Here is a 21,566-nt window from a genome sequence, read left to right as displayed (position 1 = left end):
GTCGTTGATGGCTGAAACATGCTTGCCTATAACAGCCTGTTACGTGTTCAGCTGTTTGCACAAGAAAAAGTGGAAGAGAGCCACCACCATCTCCGGATCCTCTGGGTCAGAGCACAGAGGTCTGTGATAGTGTGAGAAACTCCACACTAAGGGCCACGTCCTTTAAAAAGGTGGACTGTTCTTATGGCTGCAATGGGGGCACACAACCAAGGACAGGCTGGATGGAAGGAGAGCAGAAGCTTGGAGAGGGGAACAACGTTCAGGATCAGGAAGGAATCCAAGAAAAAGATGCTGTTAAGAAAGACTGGGTTAAAGAACAGCTATTCAACCAGTATCCTGATGAACAAAGGAAATTGATGAGTGGGTCATAATGGAAACCATAAAGAATTGATGTAGAAGATCAAGGAGCGAGTATAAAGTCTACAAATGTATATATTTTTTTTGACTCTAGCTTTTTTAAAAATCCAAAAATGAGTTTATAGAGCCTGATCTCTGTAGAGTTCTTTACAGCAATAATAAAGTACCTCAATACTAGATTTAGATTTACAATATATTTTAAAGCAGGCTTACAAATGGAAGACTAAAAAAATACAGAAATCCTTCTTCAGTTTACAGGTCCATAGGAGGCATACATTTCTTCTGCTATTAGGTCAAGGCACATACTGTTTGGAAGTGATATGTTTTTAAGTGATACGCAGAAGATTGGAACAACAGCTGAAAATTCTGGAATTAGCTTTGGTAACTGACGGGAAGTCAACGGGACAGGTGGGTTTCTGTTGATTTCTGCTGCTGCTGGAACATGTCCCACTCAACAATTTCCTTTGGTCACTGCCGTACTGCTCGAAGAGCCTTTCTCTAACCCAGCCTTTCCTGACAGCTTCAGTGGCAGTCCTTTTCCATTGCTCTGGGTGGCAGCCAGGCCAGGTTCTGTGGCTCTGGGAGGCTTGACTAACCTGGGGGGGCCCTTTCTTTCTCCACCTCCCTGCCACAGAGCACACAGAAGCACCAGCTACCAAGCCTGATAAGGCAAGCACTGGCACCCCGGCACCCAGCTTCACTTCTCCAGCCCTCTGAGACATCCTTGCCTCTTCTGGAAATAAACAGAAAGAACAGTTTATTTTAATTCCTGAACTCTACGTCAGGGCTGAACTATTGGTATCACAAGTGAGAGCAGATTTCTGTGCAAGTGCCTCACAAACATGTTAACTGTATCATATGCCATCTAACACACTGCTCTGCCTGCTGGAGTGGATAGTTGTTTTTTCCATGCAAACATCTAACATAGGAAAGTTAGATGATTGCATAGCACAGCACAAAGCGCTGCTTGACTGGGGGGAATTAGCCCCAACAAGAAGCAATCCCACCAGGCCTTCATCCAGCTCCTGGCAGCACAGGCACAGTCTAGCTTGGCCTTTTCTTACACAAGGCAGTGGCTAGGTTTGGTTGCTACTTTCTTATTCCTGGAGCAGATGCCAGTGATGGGTACAGGGACAGGCCTGATTTGGGATAAAGTTTCTTGCACAAGGAAGACCTTGTACACAGAGACAGGCCAGCTGCTTGCACGTAGAGAGGAGAAAAGCAGGTGTCTTCATGAAGAGAAAGCCAATTTCTTGAGTTGGAGCATGTCTCAAAAGAAAGAGGTGAATTAGGAACCTTACAGCTGGTGCCACATGCAACACGGTTGACTTAACCAGGCACAACACAGACACACTGACAGACAGTAATAATTGGTCAGCTTGGCTATTTCTTTGCAGTAACTACTTCTGCTCAGCCAGTAATGATATTTATTTAATATTCTTATGAATTATTACAATTTTAAAACCATACTTGGAATGCTGTTTCTGATACTGGGACTGCTTTCCAGAAAAAGTAGCCTGCATCCAGACTCAGTGGGCAACCATTGCATTCTTGATCCAAGAAACAAAACTAGGAATTTGGACAAAAACAGGCTTTGATGGCTGGGTACAGTCCAGTCCCCAAGAGGTGACTCCATATTGGACAAATCTGTCCTTATCTTTGCAGACCAGAGGTCCTCCAACTTCAGCCTAGGGAGGAGAAGAGAGAATAAGTGATGGAGACACCAGACATGCGAACATCAAAATACTGGCAGGAATAATATTGTGGTAGCTCTGAAGGCCTCAAAATAGGACTAAGGCAAGGGATGCAGAGAGAGTGTTTTATTAGACCTGCTGGAGTAAAAAAAATGGAAAAAAAGAAAAAGTTGCTTCTAAGCATCCAGGCCATTCCCCTGGTCTGAAGATCTACCAATCATGGATGTGGGAACATCCTCAGATCACTGATCCCAGTTACACACACACATAAAAAAATGTTTCTTAATTTTCTACATCCTCTGACCTACTTGATCCTGGAAAAAATGAATTTAATTGTTCTAATGCTGTTCCTTAAAATCCAGGCATGAATACCTATGTCCAATGATTTGTGAGCCTCTCAATGAATGCACTGTCTGCACTATCAGAGTTATCATTTGCACCAGCAGTCTTGAACACCTGCTCAAACAGACCAGTATTTGCTATCTGAGTCTGTCACCAAGTAGCTACCAGCTTTTTATTGAAAAGCTCCCAACACGATAACCTCCATTAAGAAACCTACATTTTAAAAGTCTTTTCTTATACTTGTGAAAATTAGAAAACTGGAAGCACTTCCAGCTTTATTTAATCAAGGGATTAAATAAAGATGTGGTACAACTCCAGACTAAACCAGAAACAGTCACTAGTTTCGCCTCTGTCTCTAGGATCAAAGGGAAGTCTAGGTAGCGTATTACAGGCTTTATTTCAGGTGAGGTGGGGTATTCACCACCCTAGGCTACTATGAGTAGGATATGTCAGCACGCAGTTCTGAAAAGAAGGCAAAATTACCCTACACAATTTCCCTGCTATTCTGGCTGGCTGTGTGAGTGAAGAAAAAATGGTACGTATGCCTCAGTTCTTATGCTTCATGCAGAAGCCTTGAGTCGCTGAAGCTATTTATGAGCCTTGAAAGTACAAATTGTCATTTGACCTGCTTACACTCAAAGCGAAATTATTCTTACCTCGCAGTTATCTATGCTTCCAAAAGTGAATCCACCACAAAATTCATGATTTTTGACACTTCCATTCAGAAATTCAGGGCGATTACATATTCTATTTTCAAGCACGGGGAATTCAACATCTTTTAATCTGTTGTCTGTATCGGTACCTTCATGAACAACCAAGAAAATATAACAGTTATAAATGGTAGCCTGGGCATTGTGATCCAGTGAAGCCTCAGTAATGAAAGGACTGGGATCCGTCCCCAGCTCTACTATGGTCCCTGAGCTCCTTGAAGGACCTTATTAAATCTTTCAACTTTTTTGTGCTTGGAACATATCTACCCTCAACAAGCAGGGGTTATTCTTCTTGCAAAGTGTTACTAAATAAATAAAAACAGATGCGTAGTATTCTGAGATGTTGTATCGGTTTGTAGGCATTTATCACAGCGCAGTAGCAATGGCTTGTTTCAGGAGGGAAAATGTTAGCCTGGATTTACTTTACATTAATTTGAACTCTTTCAAGGAGGATTTTTCTGAAGTCAGGGCTGAATTTTCCCAAAACACATTTTATTTAGATGTGGGGCTCTGGCTTTGCTCTCCCTCCCCTGCTGATTTCATGAACTAGTTGCATGACGTGGCAGGACCCTCTTTCCTGCTGCCTAAATGCAACAATGGTCTGTTGAGTTTTCCATCCTAATGCACTGCCAGAAGAAATCTAGCCTGTTCCATTTTTTGTGGCTGTGATCACTAGCACATAGGAAGCAGCTGCCACCGTGTGGCAAGCTGAACAATAAAGAAAAAAATGCAAGGTAAGAAAGGGAAAAAAGGTGTGAGGAAACCCAGTAAATACTGTCTATGCTGGAGAAAAGTATTTCTTGATAATGCTGATGAGTTACACTAATAGTAGAGTAATTATTCTTAAGCATTATTTTCATAGCATCAGTTTTGTATCTAAATGATACAAGAAGGGGAAAAAGGTACTGCAGTCTATGTGGAGGATTTTTATGGTGAAACTCAGAGATAAGGACATGTTCTAGTCTTTTTGGTTTTTTTTCTGTGGATGCACACACAAAGAAGAATCCATTGGCTTCATTTTACGGGTAGAGTATTAATAAGGTGCTGTCTGGCAAATGGGGTGGGAAGGGCATCCCTTGCGTGTAGCTCAGCAAGGCCAAAAATGCGTACGTGGGAGCTGGGACTGAATGAGGGCAGATACCAGCATCACTGCAGGAAGCCACAGGGACAAGGAATCGCCTCCCGCTGCAGCAAAAGTGGGTCAAAGAGGGCTGGGTATTCTCAACCCTCAGCATAGGTGGAGTGAGACCTGGGCAGCAGGAGACCACACGGTCAGTTTTTAATGCTAGACTGTGAATAAAATTCAGGTAAGGGTTTTACTGGCATTAAAAACTTTCAGCTTGAACTCATTTTGCCCATGCCCCAAAGGTGGCTGGGTCTGAGAAAGCTCTGACTCAAAGGCTTCACAGTTCCCGGGATGCCATCTTATCTCAGATACGAGGGCTTAAGGCTGGTGCTTGCCCATATATCCTAGCAGTCTAGAGTGAATGTAGGTCCCCACAGAAGTCTATGCAGACAGTAATGTTTAGACTATAGGAAGGCAAGTGCAAGCTTCATTCAGATGTTAAAAAAAATGTATATCTGAAGATCAAAATTAAAGGAAAGGGCATTATTTGAGTATTGTCTTTATTTGTGCAAATACAGTGTATGCCTATGCTGAAGAAAGACCAAAATAAACAGAGATAAAAGGCGGTAAAGTCTTAAGTCTAATTCTCCTCTCTCTTTTCTCTTATTTAATGAATTCAGTTTATGTGAGCAATGAGGGGGAAAAATCAAGCTCTGAGAGAAAGAAATAAAAATAATAATGTTGCTTGGTGACCTCTGATCTAGTTAAATCTTAAGTAAAATGTGTTTTTCAGGTCCCATGAGTGCACATATTTGGGGATAAGATTTGAAAGCCTTCCTAAGTTTTCAACTGCACCGAATACGCTTTACCTCTTGTTTTTCCCCAGGCAGTTAGAAAACATACTGCGTTTCTTTCCACCATCAGACTGGTTTCAGGCAAACAAACTGGTTTTACACGGTCAGTAATTGTTACAGGACTGGAAAACAAACAGAATAATTAAAAGATCCTTAGAAAAATTACCATCAGCTTGTTCAGTCTTCATACTCAGAAGGCTCTGCGTGGAAATGGCGTGGGGAAGGGTGGAGTAGCTGATGGTGCCTTAAAACTGTGTAAATGGGTGTAAGATGGTGCCTAGTCAGTGAAAAAAGAGGTTTCTTACAGCAACTGAAAGTCTCTGGGATGTGTTTGTGGGCACAGTGACAGTGTGACTGTATTTGCAGCATAGTGCTAGAGTGCTGATCTCTGGTGTGCAGTGTGCATAGGAACATGTACAAGCCCAAGCCCAGCCCCGAGCAACCCTTGCAGGTGGTGTGAGCCTGACTTATCTCAGATCGTCCCTGCCTCAGAGGTCATGGACATTTTCAGGGACTTCACAGGAGGAGGGAAGGATGGATGGATGGATGGATGCATGAGTAAATAAGGAGATACAGCTGAAGTTGCAGAAAATTCTTTTCTCCTCTGGTTACATGGGTGATATAGCTGCAGGTGACATCATGCAGTATCTTGCACATTACTAAGTCTAGCACCTCAATAAAGTCAATACCAAAATAAAACTCTTCCTCATTACATCATTGTGCCTGGAGGCTTCAGCACTGGAATAAAGCTCGATATGGAGCAGATAGGGCCCTGGAGATGAAAACATTGCATAGGGAGGTCTTTGCTTTGGACTGCCTGATCCTTTATTGACTTTCGGATGTAGATGTGAAAAGATGAGGTGGCTTCTGGAAGGTGTATCGCCCTAGGGGTCAGTCAAGTGCAAACAGTTTTGGTACAGTGAAAGTATGTCTGAACAAGCTGTTAAATGAGATCTGCCACTATCAGGAACCTACCCTGTGAAGGTTAGTTCTGATTGTGAAAGAGAGTAAAAGGACCTGAATGAACTCCAGATGTTCAGTCAGGCTAAAATGAACCTTCATAATCTCTTTTCAGGCCCAGAATGATTTTCAAAGTATGTGATGTGAAGTTTTGGAAATAATAAGGGCCACAAAGCAAGCTGAAGAGAAACGTAAAGAAGGAATTTAATGAAGCTGAAAACAAGCAAAGTTATCTAAGCCAGAAACTGAGGGTTATGATGTCCATACCTGCTTTTTATGGCATCTCACATGCAGACTGTGTTCAGATGGTGAGTGCTGCTGATGCAAAACTGCCTACAGTGCTATAGCATGCATGTATCTACAGTGCAAATGTGCATAGGGCACCCAGTGAAAGAGGAACCGAATGACAGTTCCAAGCACTAGCGAGAGTAAAACTGGTGGAGCATAAGCTCCTTCTACTCACCTGAAGTCAGTGGGATTTTGATTAATCAAGCACCAGAGAACCTGATTTGACATTTAAGTGAAATTGTTCTAAATTCATTAAAGCTGTATGGTGAATTTTTAAAAAGAAATTTCCTCTCAGGTCAAACATGAGCTTTTCATGATCTTTAATCCATGTGTGGTGAACATAAGAACAAGAGCGAAACCAATGAGTAAGTAGAAAAGTTTCAGGAGCATTCCAAAAGGGAACAAATAACGTTGAAATAGCTGCACACGTTTCAGAGCAGGCTGCTCAGACATCTAAGCAAGACACTAAAGAGAGCTTCAGGCAATTACAGTTACGCACACCATTTTTCACTATATCACAAGCAGGATCTGGTTTTACTGAGCTGCTGGCCTGAAGCCATGCCAGGCCATGAAACATGCATGTGGCCTGTCCTGAAGCACTGCCAGGGAAACTGGACCCTTCTGCTTGCTCCTTGCTCGCAGGCCTCAGAGCTGAGCAGGAAAAGCCTCCAAGCAGAAGATCCTCCAGACACAACTCCTCTTTAGTTTGCCTCCACTCTCCCTGCTTCAGTGGAGCTGCTTCTTAGCAGGTGGCAAATGGGAATTCCCCATGACCATCCCTCCCATCCTAACTGGTCCTTGCCTTCCCTAAACTGTGTAAGAAGCTCACAAGGGTTCTGCCAATGGGGTCATTCAGCAGAAGAGATGCTCAGAGTTCACCCTTGAACAGATGCCTATGCTAATACCCAAAGGAACTCTCACACTCTCTCATATCACTCACAACCACCCCTGAGAGCCAACTCCAGGCTAAGCCAACTTCTGCCTTCAGAATAAAGGTGTTATGGGTGGGAAACTTGGACTGAGATGGTACCTGTTCAACTTCAGCAAAGCAATGTCTGCTCCACTTGGTTCCTTTAATACTTTCTGAACACTTTGGATTTGCAGGGATGACTCTGCTGCATTGAGATTCTGTATCCCAAGAAACACCCTGTAGGAAGAAGGCTCTGTTGACCTGGAAGAAATGACAGTGGCAAGGTTATACATCCATACATGTAATCAGGAATATCACCCTTACAAAATTCAGTGATTTCCCTGGAGAATAGGAGTTAACAAGATGGTCAGGCTGCTGCTCCTGACCGTAGATGCCTTCATTTATTCTCAGGGAGAAGGAAAATGTGGCTTTTTTTAAAAGTTTGATTTTTATGATGGTGAAAAATCCCATGGGCTGTAAATAATGTGGCATCTTCTTGCAGTGTTCACAACTTCTAAAGCCCTAAGGGTCAGCTGCTAGCCACAGTTTTTCCAAGTGTGATTAGCACCAGCACATCATTAGCACCTATTTTTGTCATGCTTTGGGGTAGGAGACAAGGCAGATGATAGAAGTAACCTCTGTTGTGCTCTGCTGCTGTTTGACTGAAACAGGAGCAGAAGATAAAAATCAGCTTGCTGGCAAGGAAGACAGGAAATAAGGGGTAAAGAAAGTGCCTTATTAGGTACATCTTGCTCCTCTGTTGATTTTCTCACAGATTTAGGAAATGCCTGTCACTTGTTCTAGCGGATACTCACTCTTGCAAGCACTGAGCAGCAGTAAGGACCCACTGTGGATGTATCAGAGTGCCAGCACAATGGTGCATGTTGGTACTAGAACAGAGAAGATAATCACATTCACTTAAGACTGCATAGTCAATTCTCCACCATCTATGCTGTGCACAATGGGAAATATTAGCAAACGAGCAATATGCCCCTTATTCAAACCTTTTACCAGTCATAGTTTGTCCTTTGCCAATAGCAAGAGAAATCAAATGCAGATTTTCAAAGGACAAGCTTTATTTTCTCCAGAACATGAAAGACATGAAAAGAAATTTAACACAGGTGAAATTTTTGCAACAGGGCACTCTTGCTTTCAGGAATTTAATAAAAATAATTACATTTCCTAACAATTTCACTTGTGATGTAATGGGTTTGTCCTGATTAGCAATTAATAAAAGGATACATCCTTCTGATTTGTGGGGTTGCTTTGGACTGGTTCTTTAAATAAACCTTACTATGGACTTTTAACTTTTCTTGGGATAATATTTATTATGGTGACTGTCAACAGCTCTATAGAAAGTTTCATTAGCCTTTCTGTAAGCACCTCTTCATCTTCTGTTCAGCCACACTCACTGTGACTGTGGAAATGCTATGCATAATCATTTTTTTTATACTGAGAGATGGTGGTCTTCCTATGGCTTCTAACACAGCTAGGGTAGTCACAGCATCAATTTACATTTGAACCAGATTGGATGCTGGGTGAAAAGGGATGACCACAATCCATTCGTACACATTGCAGCTTGGTGGGTATATTCCTGGGCTTAAATCCCCCACTGCAGAATGCAATTAACTGTCACTATCCTCAGTGGGAATTATTCCTTCCCCATTTCAGTAAATAAAGGTGTACTTAATGTCTGCAGTTCAAATTTGCCCTCTAGAGATTCAGCAGAAAGTGGGGAGTTTGGGATTAATGACCCAATAAGTAGCTATCTGTGGACATTATGATTAAAAAAAAAAAGTTTATTTTACATGTGAAAGGATTTTATATAGAAACCAAGGCCAGTCTCCGGAAGCATATGCATTGTTTCTTGTCAGTCTCTTTCTAACACCTGTTCCCTGTGAAACCCTGGTGCTCACGGACGGCGATACAGTCTGGAATACCAGTACCTCATCCTGAGACTGACGTGCCAAGGCCAAGACCCTGGAGATGCGCTGCACATGCTATATTGCTCACAGGCTCGCTCACTCCTCATTAGGACTTTTCCACAGTCATGCTCAGAAGAAGCTACAGAATAAAAAAAGCTACAATGGAGAATTTTAAGCAGTTCTGTAATGCCATCCACAGTACAATCAGATGAAAAAGAGAAAGGCATAAGACTTTTTTTAATCTTCCTTAGGCTTTCACTCTTTACATTGGTTAATAGAAACTAAGGGTAAAGAAAAAACCAGAACCTTTAGACTCCATTATATTATCATTACCTTGAGCATTTAAACCTGGGGCTAATATATTACATTTGATGTGACAAAATATTAATTTACCTGGAAAAAAATTGTTAACTATGTCAAGTATTTGGATGTAGTCAGATAACATAAGTAAAACCATGAGCCCCACCCCCAAGAGAAAATCTGTAGGGAAGTTGAAGGGAAAAAAGAGCTAAAGAAAGTGGAAAAGTTTATTGCCCAGACAATAATAACAATTTCTAAATTCTTTAAAACATTACAGTCTACACCTTGGTTGAGTTCAAACCAATCCCTAGATTATAAATAAAATTGAGTCAGTGTCTTCTTGTCATAAAATATTCCAATTTTGCTCTCACACTGCTCACTCTACTTTCTTCTTAATCTGAATCTCTCTACAGTTTTTAAAATGGATTGAGCTTGAGTGCTCAGTAAGGACCAAAGTAACTCTTTTCAGAGCTGCATATGATGCTATGGATGTTAAATTTGTTAGTTGCAGTATGAGAAAATTAATAAAGTAATCAAAGGCAGGAGAGTGTAAGGTTTCTCTACACCTTAATTTAAAAATCTAGTATTCAAAGTCTGTTTTGAAAAGAGATCAGATCTCAAAGTAAAGCTCCACCACAGCAGTTCCAGGGAGCAGGTTTTTACAGCTGTGGTATTTGTTGGTTTTATGCCATTCCTTATTCTTTTTGCCTGTGCAGCTCTTAGGTCTGGTTGACAAAATTAATGTGTGCAATCATAACGTATTGCTGCTTAGAGGAACACATTAGATGGCCAACATGAAGAATATCACATACTCCTGAGGGAGTGACCACTCTTCACTATTTTGTATTTATACACTGTCCAACAGAGCAGGGACCTGGCCTCTGGATGTTACTGTAGTAAAAATAATACATGAGATGAAGAAGAAATAGACTTTCCATATCCCTGCCAGATACATTAAAAAAAAAAAAATAAAATCTGTCAAAATGCAGGCAAGGAAGGGAAAAGCAAAGCAAAGGAGATGACTGCCGGGTGTGCCAAGCAGTGCTCCCAGTACATTACAGCTGTTATTGATGTCCCCTGCCAGGGCACCACAAAAGGTAAAATCTCTTGCTGCTGAATTTTTCAGCAAGCACTACACCTGCTCAGTGTACCTACTATCTCAAAATAGAAAAAAAGAATTAAGGAAAACTGTGTCAAATATCCAGGACCAAATTCACTCCCTACCCCAAAAGAAAGGCAAAATATCTAGGGAGAGATTATTTTAACATCCGTATCAGAATAAAAATTAAGTCAGCAGAGAATGAAAAGGGTTTCAAAGGATGTAATCTCTGATGCTCCCAACTAACAGGAAAAGTGGATGAGCAGGTTGTCAGAGCATTAGTCCTGCCACAAAGTGCATGGAAAGACTAGCATGAACATCAAGGAAATCCTCTCCTGTGTTTGAGGAGCGCAGGGAAGGAATACCTCTCTTCACAGCTTCACTGTATATGTCAAATTCAGCTAGCAACTCTGAGTGCTTATCTTCACTGACAATAAAGAGCACACAGATTGTTATCTATGAAATCTTACTGATGATTCTTAGCGTCAGGTTATCAAAACTTTGGCTGACTGTTACAGGTGCCTGATTGTGTCAAATTTCCATACAGACCTAAATTCAAATCTAAAGCTACTGCCTACTGTGGTTTTTATGGTTGGATTGAAAACATTTTGTAACTATCATAACAAGTTGTAGAAAGGGAGGACAGAAGAGTCTTGAAGGATAATTACAGCAGCGTGGAATTTCACAGTACTCCCATTTTTTTTCTGGGTCTGTTGTGAAGCACCAAACACCATTTACATCTCCATCAGGATTCCTGCAATACTGTAATAATTACAAAAACAGAGAATGAAGACTCCAAATGTTAGGCACAGAATGACAAAGTCTGTAAGTAAAAAAGTGTTAACTAAAACTTTGAATAATTTCCCCCAACTACTTTTCCACTGGACATTAAATGCTTTCTATTTCCTCTGATCACAAAAGTCTTTCTTTCTTGCATCTCAAAACCATTAGGTGAAATTAGAAAAATATGATAAAATTGCTGTCATTTTCTTCATCCACCAAGAGTCTCCCTAGCTCTAGTGCTTTTTAAGGCTTCATGAAAAGTTTGACATAGGATGACTAAGTGCTTAGAACTAAAACATTTGTTGTTGGCCTAATCCTTCTTCCCCTAAAGTCAATGACAGCAAGTTAGGTCAGCTCTGAGAATTTGCCAGAAGCCTGCTTAGTTTGTGACAAACAGCAACAGGCATCGCTTTGGGGTTTGCAGAACTCAGGGAAGCGCTGATTTCTTTTGTGCTGCTTGCCTGCCAGCGTCAACCCCATGGTGTACCTCTGTGTGTGAAGTACCAACATCCTAGGTAATATAAAATGCATTCTTCCCTCTTCAACGCTATTATAGGTCTGGGCTATCAACGTGATTACTTCCAGATATGCTTAACCTGGTCTATAAAGACTGAACATGAAATGTTTACTGAGGGGTTGTGGAGGAAGAAGACTATGTTCAATGACACCAATGGCATTAACAGCTGTTTACATTTTTATCCAGGCCTGCTCTTGGATGAGTCACAGGAGTGAAATATTTGTGGCTATGAGGTTTCTGAGAACTCCACTCTTGACAAGTCCTGCCCCTTCCAGTTTTTGCTATGGTGCCACGATAGTCTTTACCATTACCATTAATGCAGTCTGTGAAAAAAGAGGAAAAGGAAATTATTGTTAGCTGCTGAATCTGTATGTGGTGGTGGTAAGCAGAAACAAACCAGATTAAGTACCTTTAGGATCTGCACACTCTCTAGTGTCTACAGCAGAAAGACAAACAAAAATGTACCCTCTGATGTGATCACTTAGCTTGTCAAGATGGATGTCTTCCTGGATGTACAGAGTAAATGAATTGGAAGAAATTTCAAGGAACTTCAGGCTAAACATTTTCTGTAACATATTGCAAATATCTGAAACAACTCCAGGATTCTTGCTGAGTTGGTATCAGTAAGCACCTTCCATGAGAGAAGCATATTTCAGAGTTAGCAGCCCATTAGACTGAAAGAGCAATTTTTACTGCCAAGGACATTGTTTCAGGTACTTTCTTCTGCTGCATGTGAGTAAGAGTACACGGCTTCATTTAGGAACCTTTTATCCAACCCTGCCACCTTCCTTTGCAAAGTAAATAATCTGTGGAAAGCTCTACTATACATTCAGAAAAGTCACACCATTTTGATCAACATGGACTATTAATTAAGGAAGCAATGAAGAAGGATAGAGCAAAAACTTGTTTCTCTTGATGCATACATTTTGCAAAACATGGTTGCCTATGAACAATACAACAAGCTAAGGTCAACCTCCTGAAAATATAAAGCAAATCACAAGCAAAATTCCTATAGGAACAACATTCACTGTGATCATATTTCAATAGCACACAGCTACAGAAACACTAGAAATTTTGTCTATTTCCCTCTTGTTCCCCTAAATTAAAAAGTTATCCTGCAGAATGCACTGTAAAATTTTACAGGCTACAGGATATGAACTGACTAAAGAGTACTTGCTGCAAAATTGAACAGTATGCAAGTGAAAGCTGGAGGAGGGATGTGACTGTTATGTTGCAGTTCTACTCAAGAATAATTTTGATACATTACTCTTTCCTTTACCCACAGACTCTACAGGAGGTGATGCTTATAGCCAGCTGTTACCAGATGTGGTGGGTGTAGTCAGGCCAACATTTTGTGCCGTTGTTGCAGGGGAGTCATTTGGTGCGGGCTCTTGTGTATGATCATCACACCTCTTGAGACTGCAGTACTCCCATGTCACGCTGGGGTCAGTGGTGAAACACCATGGGCTGTTATCACCGTCTGGGTTTCTACAATAGTTGTCCCTCAAATCCCTGCCAAAATAAGTACCATAGTCATGCTACATAAGACTGAAAGTAATCATAGGAATACCTTGCCAAAAAGACGTGGATCTGTACTATGTAGATATAAATACATTTATTACTTTTTTACCTATTGCCAGATATCCTATTACCAGAAAAACATGCTGTGATACGAGTGGAGAGTTATATTTCACATGTACATCAGAGTCATGAATATATTCATGCACAAGGAAACATAATTCAACTACTGGCTTAAATTCTGGCTGTAATATGTCAATGTGCTGAGTACCTAAATAAATGCCCAATCTGCCAATAATTTAATTTCTAAGTATATATGTATAAGCATACACAATTGTGTGAATGTGTGAATTAGTAATAAATATGCAGGAAGATCCATACTGTTGGTGGGCAATGATGCTTTTCCAAAATTTTTATTTTTAAATGCCAAAGGGTTCTTTCTCATGTTCAAAAGAATGGTGAATAAATACTTATGTAAATGACACCCCCCCCCCCAAAAAACCCACACTTCTACTGAATACAGTGGGAGCACTCCCATGTCTGTGCTTGCTGGGGCAGGGGGAAGTAGAATTTATGCCTTCAATAATTTGCAGAGTTACAGTATTTCCCCATTGTGAATCACAGCACAGTCACAGAATAAAAAAAATGAAATGCTTTTTTTCTGAATATGCCAGAACACATTAATTCCACATTTTCACAGCTTGATTTCAATTTTTCAAATGTTTGTGAAAAACAGTATTCCCTCTGAGGATGTTCCAGTTTCAATACATCAGTATTTTTGATGCCAAAATATGATTGAAAATTAAAAAAAAAAAAAAAAATTATTTAGTGTGACATCATAAAAAAGGCAAAAAAATAGAAAAGTATCAACCTTCCTGCTTATACTTGTAACTCACTAAGCAATGATGGATTTCCTAGCAATTATCATGTTGCTTTCCTACCCTTATTAAAAACTGGCACATTAGTAATTATGATTAGCTCTCTAAGTCATCGCTGGTCCAGTTTTTTAGTCTGAAGAAGACAAATCAAGGGGGAAAATTACAGTGTATGCAATTCTGGGTGCCCAATTCCAACTACAAAGAACATTTGAATGGTAGTTCTAATCATAAAATTATCTGACTGTGTGTTTTGCAGCATAAATGCTGTGTTCTCCCCAGATGAAATAAGTAGAAAGGCCACCACAAAGGTCTCAAATTCTTAAACAAAATGCATATTTCAGCAGACGCCCAGACTCTGGATACAAGTCTCCCAGTGTTCATTACAGAAGCTCAGACTTAAGAGTAGAGGGACACAGCTGTATTTTACTCAGAATTTAAATAACAAGAAAACACAGTTTTTAAAAATGTGACTAACAGAAAATGTTTCTGCACTTTAGAAATATTGTCCTTTATAGATACATTCCCTGGCAGTGTTTTAAAGCATAGATAATACAATCAACAACAGTCATTGTCAGATAAAGCAAGAAAAGGTGATATAAACATACGCATTTGGGAATCTGTCCGGGGTTTTTTCATGCCTGTGTGGGAACATGGAGTTCCAGGCCTGGCATTTTTTTCCCGATGCAGTGGTGGAAGTTGTGCCACGATAACTCTGACCTTTGCCTCGGTAGCACTCCTCTGGCAGGGGAACTTCCATAGGCACATCTGCAGCAAAACCCAGAAGCTGGTCTTTTGCATCATGATTTTATGTTCTTACTGAGTAGGCACAAGAAAGCATCAAATGCACAGGATGACAAAAATGAATGACTCGTTTATACAAACTGCATACAGTGAGAGCATCATGGCCAGCATGAAAAGTGGAAAGGTATTTCCAAAGATATTTAGAAAATTTTCACAGATTACCCTCATGTGTCAGATGTCATTCAGTGGAAGGTTCACTACTCGGTTTCATTTTGGTATATGTGAACATGTTTGAAATGAAGATCAGAAAGGTCCCAAGAAAAAATCCTCAAAGATTAGATGCTAGTGATTTTGCTCCATTATATTTCTAAAATGGACATTATGTTAAACTTTAATCTCTCTATTATCCTTTCAATTGCACTAAGATTTTGTTGTTATTTTTCATGCTTAAATGAATGGATGTTTCAGATGAGATTTTTGTTACTTTGGAAGGTCCTGTCTTCTCTTTTGTGGCTCCTTTCCAAAAATGGGACTTCCTTTTGTTTAGCACTGTTTCATCTCTTTAAACCTGTTTTTCATTTTTCAACTAACTTGCTAAAAATGCCCTATCTTTGGAAATAAAAAGGAATATAAAAAAAATAAATCTCTTTCATCCTGTAAGTCTTCTGTTGGGTCAGCTGGTGATTTACATCCTTCACTGAACTTCCTTAACCATTGAAAGTCCAATATTTGGCAGGTTTTGTAACATGCCAAGCAGAAAAACAGCATTAACAACAGTGACAGAGTGACCTAAAAAAGATTTAACACATTTACAATGAGAAAAAATAAGTCTGTCACTGTTTTAAAGTCTTAGTCTCAAGTATGCTCAACTACTCATACCAGCAACTCCTTGTTCTGTCCCATCACAGTGGGGAATTGCACAATATTCCCACCGAACGCTGCTGTTGATGGTGTAGCACCAGGGCCTTTTCTCTCCATCAGGGTTTCTACAGTAGTTTTCCTCTAAGCCCCTGAAACAGAAACACTGGCTTTAAACTACTCATAGAAATCCAGGGGAGTTGTGTGCAAGACTATTAATAAATACTGCATGCAGAACTCAGCTCAGCGGTTACATTTATTCTTTTTGGAGATTACTTCATGCACCACTATTTTGGGATTAATCAACAGCCTTTAAATTTACAGGCTAAATGCTGGTGATATATGAGGAACTTTTCCAATGCTTACACTTTCTACTCTTGTTTTTGGGGTCAAGATAAGGCAGGAAAAGCTGACTTCCAAACACAAGCCATTGGTGTACCTGACCATTATGGTAAGAACCAGGCAAGGCTGGATGTCACAGACTGATCCTGGAAGCATGTGCATATGAGCACCAGTGCATGCTGCTCTCTGCCCTGTGATAATGGACAGGGATTCACATACCAGGAAAACTTGCAGGCTGCATTTCACAACCCACAAGATCAAAATACAGAGCTAAAAGCCTGGTCAGTCCCAGTTACCCTTACCCTTTGATAATGTTCTGCAAACCCAGCTCCTCTGACCTTGGAGCACAAGGATCTTGGACCTTGGAGCATTGCTCTTCAGAAGAGTAACGCATTGAAAGTGTGCCAAAACACAGCTAGGGGATTTTTAACATAAAAGTAGTAAATACTTATAACCGCAGTGGAATGTGAAGGAGACAGGTGAAAAAAGCACATGACGATAAAGTAGCTGATAAAAAAAAAGGAATGCAGAAAAAAATTAAGAGCAAGACCTGAACAGAAGTAATGAGAGCTAACAAAAGGTGAGAAAACAGCTTATCAACATAACTGTGGAAAACCTGTGCTCCTCTTGCCTCTGCATCTGGATTGATAAGGAATAACTATGTTCTGTGGTATTTGTTAAAATGATGAGGCTCAGCATACTTGCAGGGATATCTGTCAGGAATCCAGCCATGTCTGTGAGGAAACTGCGTGTTCCAGTGTTGACAGGCATTTCCCGATTTGGTGACGGCTATCCTGCCTCGATAGTCTTCTCCTTTCCCTGAAAGACACTGGGAGCCCAGGCCAGAGACTGGTGGGTGCATAGCTGTAACAGGATTACAAAAAAAAAAAAAAAAAAAGAAAGAAAAGAAAAGGAAACACTGCTAACTAGTGCTTTCAAATATATTTTAAACCCCCTTGTTTTCTGTAATGTCAAACATGCATTTTTTTCTTTCAGCAGAGATGACATTGGTTGAAAGCCATGGCAAAACCAAACATTTTCACAAGCAGTCAGGCGTGCCAGATAGATGTCCTGTGTCTGTCCTTTTACAGCAGTTAGTAAATAACTTTGCTGGGTCGAGTCAGACTTTGTGTCTGCAGTCCCCTGAGAGCAGAGCTGGAAAGGCAGTAAGTAGTCCTGTACAGTCTTGTAAAAACAAGCAGGATGAAGGGAGCACATTGATATAATACACATGGGTAGGGTGGAAGGGCAGAAAGGATAAGGATAAAGGCCAAGACAATTGTGAGAGAAAGCAAAACAGCCTTCTGAGCTGAGCCTCTGGAGTCAGTTTATTGGGAAAGTGGGGCAGAAGGAGGAGTGAAAGAAAGTGAATTGGTCTGGCACGTGGGGAACAGCAAAGAAAGCAAGAGTGACAATCAGAGGCACAGAACCTGCGGAGGGCAGAGAGAAAATCAATCTACAGTGCATACCTACTATATATACTTTGTATATGGAATTTCCTGAGGAGACAAGTATGACTCTAAAAGACTGGTCTGTTCCTTGAACTTTCTTTTAGTTTTAAGCACAAAAATGGAGATGCTATGGTAACTTTCACAACTTACTTTATCATACCAAAGTCTATAAATAGTCATTCTTCCACCTGTAATTGAGCATGCTGACGTGAACTACTTCTAGCAAACACATGCTAGAGCTGCTGCTTAGAGCACTGGCAAGTGCAGATGCATCAGAAAGCAAGCTCTAGAGATAAAAACACAGAAATTTTTCTCAAAGTACAGTCCAGTTCTACAAACAGCAGTGCTAATCTCGTTATTCAGTGCTTTGGAAATGTCCATATTTAGTGTGCTCAGCTTAATGGGTTAAGCTAGCTCACTGCTAACTCAGGTTTTTCTCCTGAGGTCTGAACTTGTTTCTCAGGATTCATCCCTTGCTGTGCTGGCAGTGCTGGCTGTGCTGGCCGGACCCAGGTAAAATATCACAGTATGTCCACATGGTTATTTACGTGTTTTCCATGAGTTAGCAGGTCAGCTGAAAACTACCACCTGATTTAACCTGAATGCCTGCCTCTCAGGTAAATTGAAAAGTAAGGTGGTTCAAGATAAATCAGGGTTTCCATAACATCTTTGGCATTATTGCACTTTGCGACACCTGCATCCTCACTGACATTATATGATTTTATATAACAGAAATTTAGTGAGTGATTCTGCTTATTAATGTGCACTTTCCCTGGTTCAGAAGGATTTCCTCAGGTTACTCAGAACTGTGATTTCTTGTCTTTCCACTCCCTGCATCATTTTAATGAGAAGAGCTACCCTCTGGAGTGATCTCAGGAAATCAGACTCACTGCAACGAGGAATGTTGCAATATTCCCAGCGTTTAGTAGGGCTAGTAGTGAAACACCAGGGCCGAAGTTCGCCATCAGGATTACGGCAATAATTCATCTTCAGATCTTTCTCTGGAAAACTGCACATTGAAAATGAAAGAGAAGCTTGTGAGTCAGCTATAGCCCGCTGTAGCAATTAGGCTGTCTGCAGGCAGGGTCTCCCAGGTACTGTGGGAATGAATTCAGCTCTAAGCGTGACTCACTGTTTCGGGGTAAATCCATGCATATGAGGCTCTTGGGTATCCCAGCGCTGGCACTCAAGCCCAGACTCTGTTCTGGAAACTTCTCCATGGTAGTCTTCACCATTACACTGCATGCACTCCACTGTAGGGCCTTGGCCTAGGCAGAATGAAAATAAAGCAAGGTTCACACCAGCCTGTGAATTCTGATCCTGATCTACTCATGGAGGACTACACTGAAAGGAAAAGAGGGTTTTGCTCCAGCTAATGATGAAAAGAATCCAGAAGACCATGCATTAAAGCCTAGCCAAATGAATAAAGCTTCAGGGAGGTCATTTGGAGGGAGGACTTTGTTACATATCTGTATGTAGTGATAGCAATGGGAGTTCTGTACATAACACAGCACTTGGGTCAATCTTTACTCCTGTTAAAATTAAATAAATTGGTAGGGGTAAGACCAGGACAAACATTTAAAAAAATTCAGTTCCTCCATATTTACAAAATTACTTTGATAACTACAGCCAATAAGGAAAACAACCTTTGTGTTGAGAACTTCTTAAGTTCCAGCTTGATCTAAATTCATGTTTGAAACCAATCTGCAATATTAAAGCACGAACAAACAGCAGGAATAATATTACCTACTTGAACACTCCTCTGAAAAATAAATATACCTTCTCCAGTGTGCATGACCTGGCCCTCACACTCTGGGATGTTACAGTAATCAAATCTGGTAGCAGGATCTGTTGTGTAACACCAGGGTCCTCTTTCATCCCCATCAGGATTTCTGCAGTAGTTTTCATCCAACCCTGCATTGGGGTGTTTTTCAGGTGTATATCTGTAATAATATTAAAATTATATTTTAATTCTAGTAATTTAGTGGAGCAGAAGGGAAATGTCCAACTTGCTGAGCTAGCTGTGGGGCTCTATTCATTCACAGTAAAAATGGGAGAAACAGATTCCCCATTGTAACCTGTAAATGAAATCTGAAAAAACATTCCATAACTGCCATTGTTAGTAGCTTTCTCCCGAGGTCCCAGCTGCCGATGATGAGTGAGCTACAGCCTGCAAAGACTATGTCAGTCTCTAAGGACAATTATTGTCTTTAATACTTACATCCAGCTGATCTAGTCAGCTCACTGACTTGTGGCTCTGTCATGTATTTTTCTTAATGGAGCTACTTTAAAAGTGGAGCATGTCTAGAGACTATTCACCAAACACAACTGGATCCTAATTTGCAAAGATTTTGAAGCAAATGACCATAGGCCTCTTCCTACAGTAATCCTCTCAGAGAAGACTAAATAGCTTTTAAACAAAAAATCTAACCAAGTGCATCCAAATTTCATTAGAATAACAACAAAAATTATTTTTTTTAAACAGATAAAACTCCAACATATATCAGAGAAAATAGGACCTCTGCTTCCACACTTGCTTCAGTGAGCCCAGTTGGCAGCCAGCCCTGAGAAATCCCTGCTTGGGCACGTCCCTTTGGCACTTGGATACTTTGCTGGATGTTTCTTCTTGACTGCCTGGATGGCAGGCAAGGGGTCGTAGAGCTGGACAGATATTACTGCTTTTTTTTTTTTTCACACCTCATAAAGAAGAGACAAATTGTGGCAAAATTTTCATCAGGTGTTGATAAAAGGAGCATTTCATCTTCTTAAGAGGCCCAGCATTTAGACACAACTTCTCTAGCTGACAGTGCACCCTTTCCTATCCAGATCATTGCAGTTCTCTGACAGTAGAGTCAGAAGTAACAAGGCACATGAAGATAAAGTTGTCTTAAGAAGTCACCTGACAACTGGCTTTGATAACATGCAATATAAAATTGTATATACACAGGAAGTTGGGGAAGCTTGGAAAAGATTCTGAACAACATGAAGACAAATATAAATAAGGACGTACTTTGGGTTGTGGGGTGTTTTTTCTGCCCACTTCTGGCATGGAATACCCCTCCAAGTTTTGGCTTCCATTCCTCTGTAGTCCTTCCCAATCCCTCTTCTACATTGTAGAAGGTAAACTGAAATGGAATTGGCTTTATTAATTCAATGGTGTTACAATATTGCATCTCTTGAAACTGAGAATCTGCAGGTACAGCTCTGAAGTTCATCAGTTCATAATGAACCATGTTTTACCCATGTTTTGAACCTCTTGTGCATGCAAACACATATGTGATTCCATAAGGTATTTTAAAACAAATTAGTTACCAACTACTAGGCAACTACAGAGGATAATTCCTGAAACATTTTTATGAAGCTAATAAAACCTAGTTAAGAAAACAGATATAACAAGTTACAGTTGTTTCTGACATGTATAAAATACATGCTTATACTATCATACTACTGGGATAAAAAGGAAGGTCTTTCACCAGCAGCTGGAGATTCTTTGAAATGCATTGTTCATAAGAACATTCGCAGTGTGGGTGTCATGCAACTATCCCTTCAACCCAGAAAATTTTTAGTTATCAAAATATGTTTGTCACGTAAGTGGTCCCCAAAATCTTTGATTCCTCTTAGCCTCTGACTCCCAGGTACTTTCTAGTGGGATTCCAAGGCAGACAGAATGCAAAGCATGTTGATGATGCTTTTATTGGCAACAGACACTGAAAAATCTCCAGTTATGGGAGGGAGTGACCCTGATTTCCCCTTCAGCAATTTGCTTGCACAAGAAGGATCCCCCTAAACCCCAAAATACAAAATGGAAATATTAGAGCAAGAACAGGAGACCAACATGATAGGAAAAGCTGAGCCTTGTTTGAACACCTTGCAATATTTACTGCCATCACAGTGTGTGGCTGGGACTACAAATGTTTGTGCTGTGTGTCTTACCAAAAGGGAGCTGCTGCCTGGTTGTCAGGGTACTACTGGA

General features: G+C 40.5%; 1 protein-coding gene across 1 annotated transcript in view; it reads right to left on the bottom strand.

Moving 5' to 3' along the window:
- Positions 1-1,761: 1,761 nt before the first annotated feature.
- The window catches only part of LOC104320139 (plasminogen), a 28,737-nt gene continuing 8,932 nt past the window's right edge, over positions 1,762-21,566 (bottom strand). Inside the window, exons 4-19 of the mRNA XM_009922209.2 lie at positions 20,604-20,718; positions 19,373-19,536; positions 18,726-18,861; positions 18,484-18,602; positions 16,844-17,006; positions 15,822-15,952; positions 14,807-14,966; positions 13,127-13,317; positions 11,980-12,128; positions 11,174-11,267; positions 9,128-9,245; positions 7,997-8,071; positions 7,302-7,442; positions 5,039-5,145; positions 3,050-3,195; positions 1,762-2,045 (exon numbers count right to left, since the gene is read on the bottom strand). Of these exons, the coding sequence (XP_009920511.2) occupies positions 1,887-2,045; positions 3,050-3,195; positions 5,039-5,145; positions 7,302-7,442; positions 7,997-8,071; positions 9,128-9,245; positions 11,174-11,267; positions 11,980-12,128; positions 13,127-13,317; positions 14,807-14,966; positions 15,822-15,952; positions 16,844-17,006; positions 18,484-18,602; positions 18,726-18,861; positions 19,373-19,536; positions 20,604-20,718 (2,168 nt within the window). The 3' untranslated portion in view covers positions 1,762-1,886. The remainder of the gene's footprint in view (positions 2,046-3,049; positions 3,196-5,038; positions 5,146-7,301; positions 7,443-7,996; positions 8,072-9,127; positions 9,246-11,173; positions 11,268-11,979; positions 12,129-13,126; positions 13,318-14,806; positions 14,967-15,821; positions 15,953-16,843; positions 17,007-18,483; positions 18,603-18,725; positions 18,862-19,372; positions 19,537-20,603; positions 20,719-21,566) is intronic.

This window comes from Haliaeetus albicilla, chromosome 7 (assembly GCF_947461875.1).
Source record: "Haliaeetus albicilla chromosome 7, bHalAlb1.1, whole genome shotgun sequence".
Taxonomy (NCBI): domain Eukaryota; kingdom Metazoa; phylum Chordata; class Aves; order Accipitriformes; family Accipitridae; genus Haliaeetus; species Haliaeetus albicilla.
Note: the sequence above shows the minus strand (reverse complement) of the source record. Positions and strands in the feature narration are given on the sequence as shown.